The sequence below is a fragment of the Ailuropoda melanoleuca genome, chromosome 4 (genome assembly GCF_002007445.2).
Source record: "Ailuropoda melanoleuca isolate Jingjing chromosome 4, ASM200744v2, whole genome shotgun sequence".
In the NCBI taxonomy this organism is placed as follows: Eukaryota; Metazoa; Chordata; class Mammalia; order Carnivora; family Ursidae; genus Ailuropoda; species Ailuropoda melanoleuca.
Window position 1 is genome coordinate 45,461,957 of NC_048221.1, and position 15,062 is coordinate 45,477,018.

Consider the following 15,062-nt stretch of genomic DNA (forward strand, 5'->3'; position numbering starts at 1 on the left):
CTCCGCCCTAGCCGGCCCCCCCTCCGAGCTCCCTCCCGCCTCCCCGCCCGCCCCACTTCTCATTCACTTGGCTCGCACCGCGCAGACGGCGCAGGGAGCACACACCGCCAGTCTGTGCGCAGAGCCGGAGCCAGAGGCCGCGGGGACACCATGCACGCCCCCAACTGAAGCAGTACCTCAAAGCCGCAGCGCCCGGCAGCCCAAGCGGATTTCAGGGAGCTCAGACTCAGAGGAACCCTTGCGGAGAGACGCCCCCCCTCCGGAAGCCCCTTGCAGGACAGTCCTCACCCCGACGTTCCGCTACTGCAGACAGGAGTGCACAGTGGCCCCGGCTCGCCGCGCCATGGAGCGGATCCCCAGCGCGCAACCGCCCCCCGCCTGCCTGCCCAAAGCTCCAGGACTGGAGCCCGGAGACCTACCCGGGTAAGTTGGCACTCCCCGGCCCCTTCGAGCCTCAGCTCCAGCCCTACGTTCTGCGCGGCTCTCAACTCGGAGCGGCTCTGGGCGCATCCGGGGGGCTCTTACGCGCCAGGGCTCCTGCAGCCTATGCGCACGCCAAGTCACGACCCTACCTTGCCCCTCTCCCTGCAGGATGGATTTTGCCCACATGTACCAAGTGTACAAATCCAGGCGGGGAATAAAGCGGAGCGAGGATAGCAAGGTAAGAACATCTCGTCCCTGGGGACCCCAGCCCTTGGCGCGCGCTGTTTCCAGGAAAAGTTTTCTCACTTTGAGCTTGGCCGGGCTATGCAAGGTGTGGGCTCGGGGCTTCTATGAAATGACTTGGACTAGAAGGGGCAGAAAGTGGTTCTGGGTGTGATTCCGCGGCCCCAACTCTTATCGCGCCGCGGGGTGGGGGAGGAGAGGGGCTTCTCACTCGCTTCCTCTGGCGCCCACCGCCTCCCCGTGCGCCTTGCAGGAGACCTACAAACTGCCGCACCGGCTCATCGAGAAAAAGAGACGTGACCGGATTAACGAGTGCATCGCCCAGCTGAAGGATCTCCTACCCGAACATCTCAAACTTACAGTAAGTGAGAAGCTGGCCCCTCTCCAAGCCAGCTCTTCTGCCCGGAGGGCGGGCGGGGGTCATTCGCCGCCTGCAGGCCCCACAGGGAACTGCAGACCAGATGGGCGGCTCGGAGCTCGCGGCTGCCTCTGTTTTGGGGTACCCTTCCCCAGCCCTGGGATTTTTCTGGCAGCCTCATGCAAATGAAGTGAAAACCGCTTGGGCTTCTCCAAGTTGACTCCAACACCAACTAGCCTTCGTTTTCAGGAGTTTAAGCCTTTCCTTTCTGGTGATTTTCAGGGTTCTTTAGTTTTGCTGACTTGGGTAAAACAAGTAACACGCAGATTTTATTTACCCCCTTCTCTCCGCCCTCCCCCCTTTTTAAAAATAAAGAGAACTTGTTTGGGTGCGTGATATTTATGTCCTGTCCTTTCTTGGCAGTAGCCAACAGCTTACTGGCTTGGCAGCCTTTGGTTGGGGAAAGGAAAAAAAAAAATAGTATTTGAGGAGGAAGTAAAAAGCCTGGATGAGCTGAAAGTTATGAAAGGGTGTCAGGAAAGAAGCTAGGGGAAGCCTCTTGGCTGCCAGACACAGTAGAAGTCCCTCCTCAGGTTCACACCACTGCAGAGAAATGTTATCTCCGGATTCCCCTGAGTTAAGGTCAGCAGCGGCTGCTGGAGAAATTTATCTGTCAGAGCTTTCTCCTGATGTAGCTGCCTCTTCCCAAACGCCTCCAAAGATAAGTGACACTCGTTTTTTATTCTTTAATCAGAAGTGTGTGCATGTATGTATACAAACACACGCTTTTTAAAAACATCGTCTCTAAACTTAAAACTAAATGTAGTCAGGAAAGTCTCTTTCATTTTTTTTTTTTCCTTTAGAGATATTTCCCATTGCTAATAAATGTCCCAGAGGTGGGACTTCTCTGAGCTCACTGCTGACTAAGGCTCTTTTTATTCCAGACTTTGGGTCACTTGGAAAAAGCAGTGGTTCTGGAACTTACCTTGAAGCATGTGAAAGCACTAACAAACCTAATTGACCAGCAGCAGCAGAAAATCATTGCCCTGCAGAGCGGTTTACAAGCTGGTGAGTGCCCGAGTCTGGTTATCATCACCTAAGAGTTGTAGCACAAATAGCCTGTGGGCTCAACATCTGGTATAAGAAACATTCCTACAACAAATTGCTTATGCACATTCGTTGGGGGAGATGTCATTTTATCTTTCCTAAAAGGTCAGGCTTTTCATTCTGAACGCTGCTGCGTGCCACCTGGCATGAATACGTATTAGTCAAGTGGTAAAATATTTCTGTGGCATTTTGGTTTAAGGGTTTCTGGATTCTGGGACATTTTCCCCCTCCTGTTTAAAATGCCAAGGCACCTATAATTTGTATCGTGGGTGTTTTACAGTTCATCTTCTTAGTCCTCTTTCATTGGAGACTAAATCATGGGTATGCCCCAGTGTTTTCCTGTTTCTCTACTTCCTTATCACTCCGTGTGTGGTATGATCCTGGCAGGATGACAGCAGGAGCTTTTCCTGCATTTCATGTGGTTCCCTGAATAGTCACTAGGTATCTTGGTGAGTTGCACAATCTAATGAAACCACTAAAGTTTCATCATTAGTTTCTACCGACTTCCAGAGAATCACACTCACCTTGTAACCTTCTGGTTTCACCCCTTCCAAATAATACTGTACAGACCGGAGAGAAATTTCTTCTACCCACTCCCTCATTCCATTCTTCTTGCCCTCCTTTCCAAGACTAGTATGATGAGAATCACAAAAACCTAGCAGGTGCTCCTGCCAGTTTCCTCATTGAAAATAGGAAGATGATCATACCTGATTTCTTGGGGCTGGTGGATAAAATACATGGAAAAGGCTTAGAAATAGCTTTGAAATTTAAAGATTCCAGCACAACTGCAACTTTTTTAATCAAAAATAAGCTTATTTGGGTGACATTGTTCCTTTATTCTTTATTTCATTCTGTGACTTGTCTCTGTCCACTCTTGCTCTGGTAAGACTGATGTTCTATAAATCGACTCGAGTTATAAACATATGAGGCTGGTCACTGCTGTGTCGGGAAAATAGTCCATCTCTATTAATTAAGTTCCGTTTCTATGATTGGATATTATGCAACCATTACAACTCCTATTTTACCTCTGAGTGGTAGGATAATGGATTATTTTTGTTCTGTTATTTATACTTTTCAGTATAATCCAGATTTTTTTCTGATCATTTGGAGTTAGGAACACAAATCAGCAAGTGCTATTAACAAAAAGGAAAGCTCTCAGTCTTTGAGGTATAGGTATCCAGGTGAACCACGGCGCCTTCTGAAATGTCTTCCTTTGGATCTGTGTCGATCCAGGTGAGCTGTCGGGGAGAAATGTTGAAGCAGGTCAAGAGATGTTCTGCTCAGGTTTCCAGACGTGTGCCCGGGAGGTGCTTCAATACCTGGCCAAGCATGAGAACACTCGGGACCTGAAGTCTTCGCAGCTGGTCACCCACCTTCACCGGGTGGTCTCAGAGCTGCTGCAGGGGGGTACCTCCAGGAAACCGTCAGACCCAGCTCCCAAAGCCATGGACTTCAAGGAGAAACCCAGCTCCCTGGCCAAAGGCTCTGAAGGCCCTGGGAAAAACTGTGTGCCGGTCATCCAGCGGACTTTCGCTCACTCGAGTGGGGAGCAGAGTGGCAGTGACACGGACACAGACAGTGGCTACGGGGGAGAGTCCGAGAAGGGTGACTTGCGTGGTGAGCAGCAGTACTTCAAAAGCGATCATGGACGCAGGTTCAGCATGGGAGACAGGATCGGTGTTATTAAGCAAGAATCTGAAGAACCCCCAACAAAAAAGAGCAGAATGCAGCTGTCAGATGATGAAGGCCATTTCGCTGGCAGTGACCTGATCAGTTCCCCGTTCCTGGGCCCACACCCACACCAGCCTCCCTTCTGTCTGCCCTTCTATCTGATCCCGCCGTCAGCAACTGCCTACTTGCCCATGCTGGAGAAGTGCTGGTATCCCACCTCCGTCCCCGTGTTGTACCCGGGCCTCAACGCCTCCGCAGCAGCCCTCACCAGCTTCATGAACCCAGACAAGATCTCAGCCCCCTTGCTCATGCCCCAGAGACTCCCTTCTCCCTTGCCAGCCCATCCGGCCATCGACTCTTCTGCCCTGCTCCAAGCTTTGAAGCAGATCCCCCCTTTAAATTTAGAAACCAAAGACTAGGGGACCCTGCTGCTCTGCTTTTCTTCCTCCCTAATTCCCCCACCCCTCCAAAAAAAAAAAAAAAAAAGGNAAAAAGTGTGACTGCAGCAGGATTGTTCTAGTGTGTATGCTGAGATAATCTGAGGCATGGAGAGAAGATTTGGGGTGCGTGCGCGCATGTTCGCGTGCATCGTGTGTTGGTATAGGACATGAAAGCTCCTTTTGGCGTAGGGAAGATATGAAGGATTGCCTGACATCAGGAGATTTAGGGGGGATTGTAGCAGATCTCTGGGCTTTCCCCACCCAGAGAGTAGCCCCCTCAGATACAGACAATTCAGCTGGATTTTCAAAAGCTTCAAAGTCTTGGTCTGTGAGTCAATCTTCATTTTTGGGAGCCGGGTCTGTGGCTTTGAGAAAAAGGTACTTTCAAAAGAGGGCTTTCCAGAGCACTGTTCCCAGCCAGCTCTTATGACCCCACCCTTCTCCCTTTTATTGTTGCCGTGACTCACCAAACGGGGAGAGGGCAGCCACACTGAGCTTTCTGCTAAGTGGTGAGGTAGCAGACACTGGCATAGCACGGTAGTGGTTTGGGGAGATTTCTACAGGTCTGCTCCCCACCCCCTGCCTCCGATGAATAAAGAGAGAGAATGTAGTTCCCTACTCAGGCTTTCCTAGTGATTAGCTTAATAAGGAACTGAAAAGGGCCCCCTGGTAAAGCTGAGCTGCCAGGGAATGAGGGAGGAGTCCCTGGGGCCTCTGGCACCTGTTTCCAAGTCTCACCTAGAAAACAATCTTGCTGTCCCGGGAACCAAAGCAGGGTCTGAGAGATGCAGGTGCCTAAGTTCCGGTCACCCCCAAATGCATAAAGCCAAGTAACAGGTTGCTACCTTCAACAAGCAGAGCTAGACTAGGTTTTCAGTTCTATCCTAAAACTCCTTTTTAACCAAGCTTAGCTTAAAGGCCTAACCAGCTCTTGGCACAGCAAGATCCTTTCTGCAGGCTAATGCCCCTCGCCCGACGGCATAGGGAGTGTCCTTATTGCTAAAAAGGATTCTGTCTCCTTCAAAGAAGTTTTATTTTTGGTCCAGAGTACTTGTTTTCTGACTTGTCCAGCTAGCCCTGCACCAGCTTTTCAAAATGCACTATGCTTGATCGCCGATCGTGTTTTAACTTTTTCTTTTCCTGTTTTTATTTTGGTATAAAGTCATTGCCTTTATTTGTAAAACTGTTATAAATATATATTATATAAATATATTAAAAAGGAAATGTTTCAGATGTTTATTTGTATAATTACTTGATCTACAAAGTGAGAAAAATGAATGTATTCCTGTTTTTGAAGAGAAGAATAATTTTTTTCTCTAGGGAGAGGTACAGTGTTTATATTTTGGAGCCTTCCTGAAGGTGTGAAATTGTAAATATTTTTATCTATGAGTCAATGTTAAGTAGTGTTTTAAAATACTTAATAAAATAATCCTTTTCCTGTGGAAGAGAAAGATGGTCTTTTGCATTTTTTTTTTAAATACCCCAGTCCTGTCACACGGCTGTCTCCGGACCTCTGCTCTTGGCAGGAGGCAACAACTAGTTAATCTTGGTGTCATTTCATTCAGCTCTTTATGTACCTTGTATTCAGACAGAATAAACTTGGCCAATTTTGTAGGTAAATGTTTAATTTTTTTTTTTCAACTAACACTCGGTGAAGGTTCACGGTCACCCCGTGCCTCCTTCCAGAGTTAGGCAAAACGCACATTGTCCCCGCCGCCCCCCCCCACGCTTGCTTTTGTCATGGTCCTTAGAACTTGATAGAAAATCAAATAATGGAATTGTTAGGCCGTAGGGTCTGGGGAGTTTGCCGGAGGGGTAGGCACATGGAGAAAAGATTTAATGGATTATTATGCAATAGTAATTGGTGCTGGGGATAGCCTCTGCCAAGCCAGTCTAACTGAGTCTAGCAAAGTCTAATGGATTTGCCATATCCTGTCTTATTGCTGCTGAAGGCAACATTCCATAATTATTTTCTACATCCTTCCTGGACTTCCTCTCGTTGGGTGTGTTTGTGCGTGAATGAATATTGGTGTTTCTCAGTCAAGTGCTCTTACGAAAAAAAAAAATTCCATGGGAAAAGAAGTGGGAAATGACCCGGTCGAGTATTTTTGCCTCTCCCCTTCTCCCTGTCAGGGATGTCCTGATGGCCAGTGCCTGGCTTGCCATGCTTCAGATCCTCAAGTATCTTGAGTCTTCCAGAGCCCCCTGGTCCTCTGGAGCCTAAGCAGGGAACCTGCCCCCAGGGAGTTCTCAGCCAGACAAAGGCGTCACCTGCCCATCAGGACTTCCGCTTCCCAAGTTGCCTGCCCTGCCTCCTGATGAGCCAGCAGGTGAGAGGAAGCACTGCCTGACTGTGTGAGATGCAGAACGCATGCTCGAAAAGATGCAGTGATCCCCAGGCAGAGTGGTGTCAGGGGCAGAGCCCTGCACCAGCAGTCTGGAGATGAACCCATGGCCTGTCATCTCCCTTCTGCACCTGGTCTTGACTAGGTAAAATAAGGATTGTGAGCCCTTGTCACAAGTCCTATTGCAGGCAGATGGCACACTCGGGAAGTCCCTCCTTCTCCCAGCTCTTCAGGGCTTCCAGGTCTCCTGCCTGCTAAGTCTTTGAAATGCCTCCATGAATGGCTAGGCTTTTCTGGCTAGACTTTTTTTGGTAAAAACCTAAACAAGTCAAGTTTCTCCTGGGGATGGAGCATGGGGTTGAAATCAGGGCCAAAGGCTTTTGCATGCCCCTCTCTCTTTCCTGGGCCATAACTCAAGGAGTAGCCGTGGGGACTGAAGGAAGTGGTTGGAGCAACCTGAACTAAAAAAACATCTGAGCGTTCAGACACATAACAGTCGACCCAGAGTCCCCCTCCTGGAGTGTACCGGGTCGCACACCCCTAAACGGAGCGGCTGTGGGCTGCCCCCTTTGCCCTTGCCATTCCTTCTAGCCCACTTGCAGCAGGTTCCAAGTGGCTCCCAGGGAGATGCGAGGAGGGACTTGCACCCCAGCCCTTCGCCCATTCGGGACAAAGAGGATCTCTGTTTAAAAGGGGTGTGAGTGTGAGGGGGTGAAGTGCTGGCTTTGAGGCCCGGGAGAGGTGGCAGGAGGCAGGGGAGCCTAGGCTGGGGATCTGGCCGCCTTCAGACAGGGCGTGACCCTCTGGGCCTGCCGGGATGGTCTCACCCAGCGCTGACCTGCCTCGCCTGTTGACACAACGTCACGTTTCCGACTGCAGCCCTTTCATGTGCGGCCCGCGGCTAAATGCGGCTGCCGGTTCCTGGAAGCAGACGTGCCTGGCACCGCGTCAGCAGAAACCTGATCCCCGGGGAAGCTTGGCACGGCCACGGGATCGCTCGGCCCCCAGAATAGGGCCTGGCAGCGGGCGCCGGGCAGGCAGCAACCCCCCCCCCCCCCCCCCCCCCCCCCCCCCCCCCCCCGCCCCTCGCGCCCAGCAGGAAGGAATCCAAGCGCTCTCCGGCAGGCAGGGGTGGGGTAGGGAGCTGGATTTAGGCAGGGCATTGGGACAAGAGCCTAATTAACGACAAACTAGAAGCTTCCCACGGGTCATCGCTCGTTAATGAAGCCTAACAAACTAGAAGCACCATTATGGGTAGTATTATAACTCGCGTTTTGTAGAGAAATAAAAGCGGGCCCAGAGAGGGGAGGTGATTTACCCAAAGTCACACAGCTTCCGAGTCGCTAAACCATTAGTGGGATGGTGAATATGTTGCACTGTGACTCTCCTTAATCCGATCCAAAGTGAAGGCTTTCAGAGTTTGTTGTTAATAATAATAATAGCAACAGAACTACTACTACTGTTAACAGCAAAACCATTCATAGCACTTATAATTTGCCAGACGCTCTTCAAAGTGCTTCCATAGACTAACTTAATTCTTGCAGCAACTCCATGAGATAGACATAATTATTCATCCCCTTAAAAACGTAGGCACAGAGAGTTTAAGTAACCTGCATAAGGTCACACAGCTGAACTGGTGAAGTGAATTCAAACCTAGGCAATTGGGCTCCAGTGTTTATGTGCTTAACTACAAAATCACATTGCCCTTCTAGTTAAATGATAGTAATAATAATAAAAGTAAAAGTAGTAATAATTGCAACTGTTACTACCATATTTTGAGTAATTTCCCTGTGCCACACACTATATTAAGCACTTTGGGTGAATTTTCTGTTTCCTCTGGCAACTGTGCTAGATAACAGATAGTAATATGCCCATTTTACAGATGACACAACTGGATCTCAGAGAGAGGAAATGCCTCATCTGAGGTGACACATCACTGAAAGACAGCGTCATGCCCTTTCTCTGGTATGGAACTGCTTCTAAACCGAGCTGCTGTTGGGCTTGGACATGTATGAGCTCATTTAATCCTCCAAATAGCCCTGTGGAATAGGTACTGTGCTCCCCAGTGGGCAGATGAGATAACTGACACTCAGAGTAAAGTTATTTGCCCACCTCTCTGCTTCCTTACAAATGCCCCCACACACCATCCCGCCGCAAAAAATGGGCCCGTTCTCTAGTTAAAGAACTAACCCCACAGGCATTTGGGATTACATGGGGGGGCACTAGAGACTGACTATGCTGAGAACCAGAATCTGGGTTTGAGGAAATGCTGTGTCATATTTTCTGGGGGTGGGACTAGGGGTACTCACATCTCCCTTGAGGTTAGGAGAGGGACAGGTAGAGAGGCCTGGGGTAGGAGCTGCATGTGGACCACTCAGGTCAAGGCAACTCTGCTGGAGGGAAGGAGGGAGGGAGAGAGGGAAGTAGACACTGAGTTCCACGCGCTCTTGCTGGAAGGGAACCTGGGCAGGCTCAGAGACCAGGCCACTGCAGCCGCCTTCTCTCTCAGCTTCCTTCAGCCCACCTGAACCCTGGCCCATCTCTCCAGCCCTTGGCTGGTGAGGGGTAAGCACGAGGCCACTTTGCTTTGGGGAATGGGCCCAGTGTCTCAGGTGGGAGCTTGCCTTGTGGCCGGGTTTCTCCTCAGGCCTCCAGAGCCCACTGCAAGGCTCACAGAGACAGAATGTGTCGAGTTCCCAAGTGCTCTCATATAACGACTATGTGTTAACAGGACCTGCATCTCCTGAGACCCAGAATTCCCAGAGGTGCCACGTGGCACGGAGGGCAGGGAGGCTGTGGGCTCTCACTGCCTCTTCAGCTGAGGCAGCTTCCTTTTTCCTTTTTCTCTGTCTTATGTGGTGTAATGATTTGTTTGAACAAGAGTTCTACTGCTAAAAACATCCCACACATGTTTGGAAGGCACTCAAATGATAGCCCCTTCCTCAGGCATGGCCTTCACATCCCCTGCCTCTTTCTCTAGGATCCCAAGGGAGGCTGAGGCCACTCAAAGCCACCTCCACCCCCCCAACCCAGCACCACCCCCCTGTTTATCCCAAGCCATCTGTTTGGCCTGACTACCACAGCGGAACATGAGCCGGACGAAGCCTCTCCCATTGGCTATGGAAGCCACTGACATGCTTGTCTCGCGGCTGGGCCATCCAGTCTTGTGATGGGGCTGGATTGGGGCCCAGAAGGTTTCTTCTGCTATAGATGGGACCCTCCCTTCCCGGAGGAATCTTAGTAAAGACATTGAGGTGGGACATCAGGGAATGAATCACCAGGCTGCTAGGTAGTGGGGTCAGCCTCAGGCTGAGACCAAAGTGATGGGGACAGCCAGGCTCTGTTCCTCCAAAGTCCCAGCCCTGCTTATCTTTGAGAAGGAGAAAGGGAAGAAATGTGCTTATTTATTTGTTTGAAGGGCAAATGCTTTTTTCGAAATCGAAATCGCATTATGAATGGCATATGGAGATTGGGATTATGCAAGGGTCTCTGGGGAAATCAAGGGGGTGGGAGGAAGAGGGAAATTTTTCTCTCCAGAAAATTAAAAATAAGTAAGTGTTTCTTGAAGTTTTAAATACATAAATACAATATCTAATATTTTTATATCTTTTTTCTTACTATGGAGAATTTAAAATATATATAAAAGTAGACAGAAACAACAAAAAGAAAAATGACCCAATTTAAAAATAGGCAGAGGACGCGAATAGACATTCCTCTAAAGAAGATATACAAATGGCCGAGAAGCACATGAAAAGATGCTCAGCATCATTAGTCATCAGGGAAATGCAAATCAAAACCACAGTGAGATATCACTTCACACCCACTAGGACGGCTGTAATGAAGAAAAAACAAAACGGAAAATAACAAGTGTTGTCGAGGACGTGGAGAAATTGGAAACTTCATCCATTGCCAGTGGGAATGTAGAATGGTCCAGCTGCTTGGGAACACTGAAGTGGCTCCTCAAAAAGTTAAATATAGAATCACCATAGAACCCTGCAATCCCACACCTAGGTATATGCCCCAAAGAGCTGAAAGCAGGTACTCCAGCAAGTATACGGGCATGCATGTCTACAACAGCTAAACGATGGAAACCGCTCGAGTGTTCATCACTGGACGAGGAGATACATAAAATGTGCTGTTTGTAGATATGCACACACATATATACTAGATTAAAAAGCAACGAAGTGCTGACGTATCTTCCAATATGGATGACCCTCAAAAACATTACACTCAGTAAATAAGCCGGACACAAAAAGTCCTGTACTGTGTGATTCCATTTATATGAAATATTGAGAATAGATAAATGCATGCTGACCGAACACAGATTGGTGGTCTCCAGGGGCTGGAGGCAGGAAGAAATGGGGGAAAAGTACTTGATGGGTACTGTGCTTTCAGTTTGAAGTGATGGAACTATTTTGGAACCAGATAGAGGTGGGAGTTGTGTAAGTTTATGAACGTGCTCAGTGCCACTGAATTGTTCACTTTAAATGGTTAATTTTGAGGGACACCTGGGTGGCTCGGTCAGTTAAGCATCTGCCTTAGGCTCAGGTAGTGATACTGGGATCCTGAGATCGAGTCCCGGGTCTGGCTCCTTGCTCGGTGGGGGATCTGCTTGTCCCTCTGCCTGCCACTTGCCCTGCTTGTGCTCTCTCTCTCTGATAAATAGATAAATAAAATCTTTCATAAATAAATAAATAAATCGGTTAATTTGGGGGTGACTGGGTGGCTCAGTTTGTCAAGCATCTGCCTTTGGCTCAGGTTATGAGACTTGAGCCAAGATGGAGAGTCAGATGTTTAACCGATTAAGCCACCCTGGAGCCCCCAAATTAACCATTTTATTTTATTTTTTAATATTTTGTTTATGTATTTGACAGAGAGAGAGCCAGGGAACACAAGTGGTGGCGTGGGGGTGGGGGGAAGGCAGTAGAGAGAGGGAGAAGCAGGCTCCCTACTGAGCAGAGAGCCGGATGCTGGGCTCAGTCCCTCATAATCCTGAGCCAAAGTCAGACACTTAACTGACTGAGCCACGCAGGTGCCCTCAGCTCAGGTTTTGATCTCAACGTTGTGAGTTCAAGCCCTGTGTTGCTTAAAAAAAAAAAAAAAAAGTTAATTTTATGTGAATCTCACCTCGATAAATTATTTTTTAAAAAATACATTGCATAGGATAATTAACCCTCTTTGTGCCAATCACAGGTTTAACAATCATCAATTCATGCTCAGTTTCATCTGTAATATCGATACTGATCTGCTTCCCCTGCTCATTTATCATTTAGAAGCAAATCTGGACATCATATAATTTCATTTATAAATATCTTAATATATATCTCTAAAAGGTAAGGAATCTTTAAAAATTACAATAACATTATCACACCTAAAACAATCTAACAATACTGGAAGACAATTTTCATTTATTTTTATTTTTTTATAAAATTCTATTTAAAAAATAGTGTTTCAAACTGTATAGTCAGCAGAAGTACAGTTACCAAAAATGCATACATTTCACTTGCCGTCTCCTGGAACGTAATTTTTAAAGACTAATTTTCTGAGTACAAGCACAGAATGGCTTTAAAATCTAAAAGCATGAAAAACGATCAGTGAAAAAAATTTTTCTCCTGTCCTGATTCATCCTCTTTCATCCAGTCCCTCTCCTCACCAAAGTCACCTACAAGTAGGGTGCGAGGCCCTATTTTCACTTATTTAGGGCTTATTTATATTTATGTGTGGGAAGAGGAATGTTCACTATCATTTGTAGTCTTTTCTCATACAAAAATAACATACTATCTCCACCATTCTGCACTTGCTTTTCATTTACCATATCTTGGCAGCTATTCCCATGAATACATAGAAAAGCTTTTAATTCTTTTTCACAACTCTATAGTATATTATTATATATATACTATCATTTATTTGACCAGTTCCATATAACGCACATTTGGGTTATTTCTGATCTTTTGCAATTATCAACAGGGCTGCAATGACTGATTTTATGCATGCACCATCTTGCATGTGTACAACAATACTTTTGGGGTAAACCCCCAGAAGTGGTATTGCTGGGTCTGTAACACGAGTGTCTCTCGTTATGATGGGTATTACCAAAGCTGTCTTCCATGGGGCTGTGACAGTTCATATTCCTTTAGCAACCCAGCAGAGTTGCCTGTCTGGGAAGAAGTTTGCAAGAGATGTTGGAAGCCTTGGACATGTACATCTTCAGACCAAGAGATTCTACTTTTAGGAGTTATTCTAAGGGAGCTGTGAATCAGGTTTTCAAAGATTTAGCTACAAGGATGAACATCTCTGTGTCATAGTAAAAAAAAAAAGAAGAAGAAGAAAAATGACCTACAGAAGACTGGTTGAGTAACTGAGTAATTTATGGGATGTGTAAATGTTGGAATACTACATAGTCATGAAAAAGTATGTGCGGGAAAGTATATTTATTATTATGTATTTCTTATTAAGGGGGTAAAAGGAGGTCACAAAATAGTATCTTCAGAATGATCCCGTTTTTAAAATAAAGAATAGCACCTATATTTTTAAATGTTCTTTTTCTCTTTCTCAATTTCCACTCTTGTAAAATGAGGGCAATAATAATCTGCTCACTGAGTTGCTGTAAGGATTAAATTAGTTAAAATGTCTAAGATGGGGATGCCTGTGTGGCTCAGTTGGTTAAGCTTCTGCCTTCGTCTCAGGTCATGATCCGAGGGTCCCAGGATTGACCCCCACGTCCGGCTCCTTGCTCAGCAGAGAGCCTGCTTATCCCTCTGCCTGCCTCTCTCTCTGTCTCTCTCTCTGACAAATAAAGAAAGAAAGTCTTTTAAAAAAAATAATAAAGCATCTTCCCCTTTAAAAAACTTTTAAAAAAATTAAATGTCTAAGATGCTTAGAACAGTATCTGGCACAGAGGAAGTTCTGTGTTGGGGTTAGTGAAAATTAGTGAAAATCACCATTATTTTTATCATTATTAATTGTATTATAATTGCATAAGAGAAAGGTCTGGCAGATAATATAACTAAATTTTAATCATTTAGCAGGACTTAGAGTGATTATTACTTTGAGAATTCTGCTTTTCTGTATTTTCTTTCTTTTTTTAAAAAAAGATTTTATTTATGTATTTGACAGAAATAGAGGCAGCCAGTGAGAGAGGGAACACAAGCAGGGGGAATGAGAGAGGAAGAAGCAGGCCCATAGCATAGGAGCCTGATGTGGGGCTCGATCCCATAATGCTGGGATAACACCCTGAGCCGAAGGCAGACGCTTAACTGCTGTGCCACCCAGGTGCCCCTGTATTTTCTTTTTTTTTAAATAACGAACATGTGCCATTTCTGTAATACATATCATGAAGTGCAAAAAAAAAAAAAAAGAGAGAGAGAAAGAGAGAGGACAAGAATGGAATTCTTCTGAGGTAGTCTTGGAAATCTGCACCCAGCCGAGCCCCAGAATGATGTGGAAAGAAAAGGCAGGAGGTTTTTTTGGTATGTCAGCTCAGCCCTGGGCAGGACCCGTTCTGCACAGTAAGAAGAAGGCAACTCCCTCTGACAGTCAATTGGGAGGAAGGGGAAGGCTCTCTCTGCCCACATGCACAAGTTCTGAATGGGACTTTAACCATCAGAGCGATGACAAAAGGTACAAATACACACAGTGGCCCATCAGAGTCTTAAGATAGGGGTCCCACTCCTTCACTACTGTGTCCCTCGTACCTTTCCTGAAAGAGAGCCAAATTCAGCCAATGTTTCCTGAATGAGCAAGTGAACCCAGGCTCTGCTGTATGACTTTGGGAACATTCTTTCACCTTCCTGAGACTCAGTCTCCTCCACCACCAAATGGGGACATTAGCAATCTTGTAGAAACCATTGTGAGGAAAAGAAAAATCTGTACAGAGACTAAGTAGCACCTGGCTCAGATCAGGTACATGGCAGGTGCACAACCATTTGTTGAATAAATGAATGAAAAGAACAATGGCACTGATAGGAGTTTATTCACACTATAGTGCAAATGGCTGATGACATTCTTTCCTGCGACAGCTTTGTAGGGGATAAAGGAAGAAGCTGGGAGACATCTAGCCTATACCCCAGACTCTGTGCTAAGCACTGTACTAGGCACTACGCACGCACTACCTTGTGTAATTTCCATTTTGCATGTACAGAAATTGAGACTCGGTGAGATCAAATGACTTACACAAGGTCACATGGCAGGCAGATGGCACAGCCAGGATTTAAGCCAACATATGACTCAAAAGTCCTTGCCAAAGAGCCTTGGATGACAACATGGATGATGTCCCGAGGAGTGAAGAGGTTCTGGGGCACCCACCAGAGACAAGCTGCACTCTGTGAGTGACGCCGAATTACCCAAAAGGCAGGTGCACTAAGGGCCCTGGGAAAGCAGCCCCCAGCTCCCGTCCATGGCCCCCAATACTGGAAAATAATCTCTTTTTGATATTTCTGAAGAAACCATTGAGATAATCTCATGAAGCAAATCAAG

The 15,062-nt window shown here is 46.8% G+C and overlaps 1 protein-coding gene across 1 annotated transcript; it reads left to right on the top strand.

The window, feature by feature from the left end:
* Positions 1 to 25: 25 nt before the first annotated feature.
* BHLHE40 (basic helix-loop-helix family member e40) lies at positions 26 to 5,693 on the top strand. The gene is made up of 5 exons (XM_034658678.1): positions 26 to 423; positions 592 to 661; positions 920 to 1,027; positions 1,969 to 2,092; positions 3,365 to 5,693. The coding sequence occupies exons 1-5, from the start codon at positions 344 to 346 to the stop codon at positions 4,219 to 4,221; spliced, it is 1,239 nt and encodes a 412-aa protein (XP_034514569.1). The 5' UTR covers positions 26 to 343; the 3' UTR covers positions 4,222 to 5,693.
* The last annotated feature ends 9,369 nt before the right edge of the window (positions 5,694 to 15,062 follow it).

Bases quoted from the DNA above. Each gene is read 5' to 3' on its own strand.
- BHLHE40 (XM_034658678.1), top strand. From the start codon at position 344: ATGGAGCGGATCCCCAGCGCGCAACCGCCCCCCGCCTGCCTGCCCAAA. The intron at 662-919 runs GTAAGAACATCT...TGCGCCTTGCAG, and splicing joins AGCGGAGCGAGGATAGCAAG to GAGACCTACAAACTGCCGCA. The intron at 1,028-1,968 runs GTAAGTGAGAAG...TTTTTATTCCAG, and splicing joins CCGAACATCTCAAACTTACA to ACTTTGGGTCACTTGGAAAA.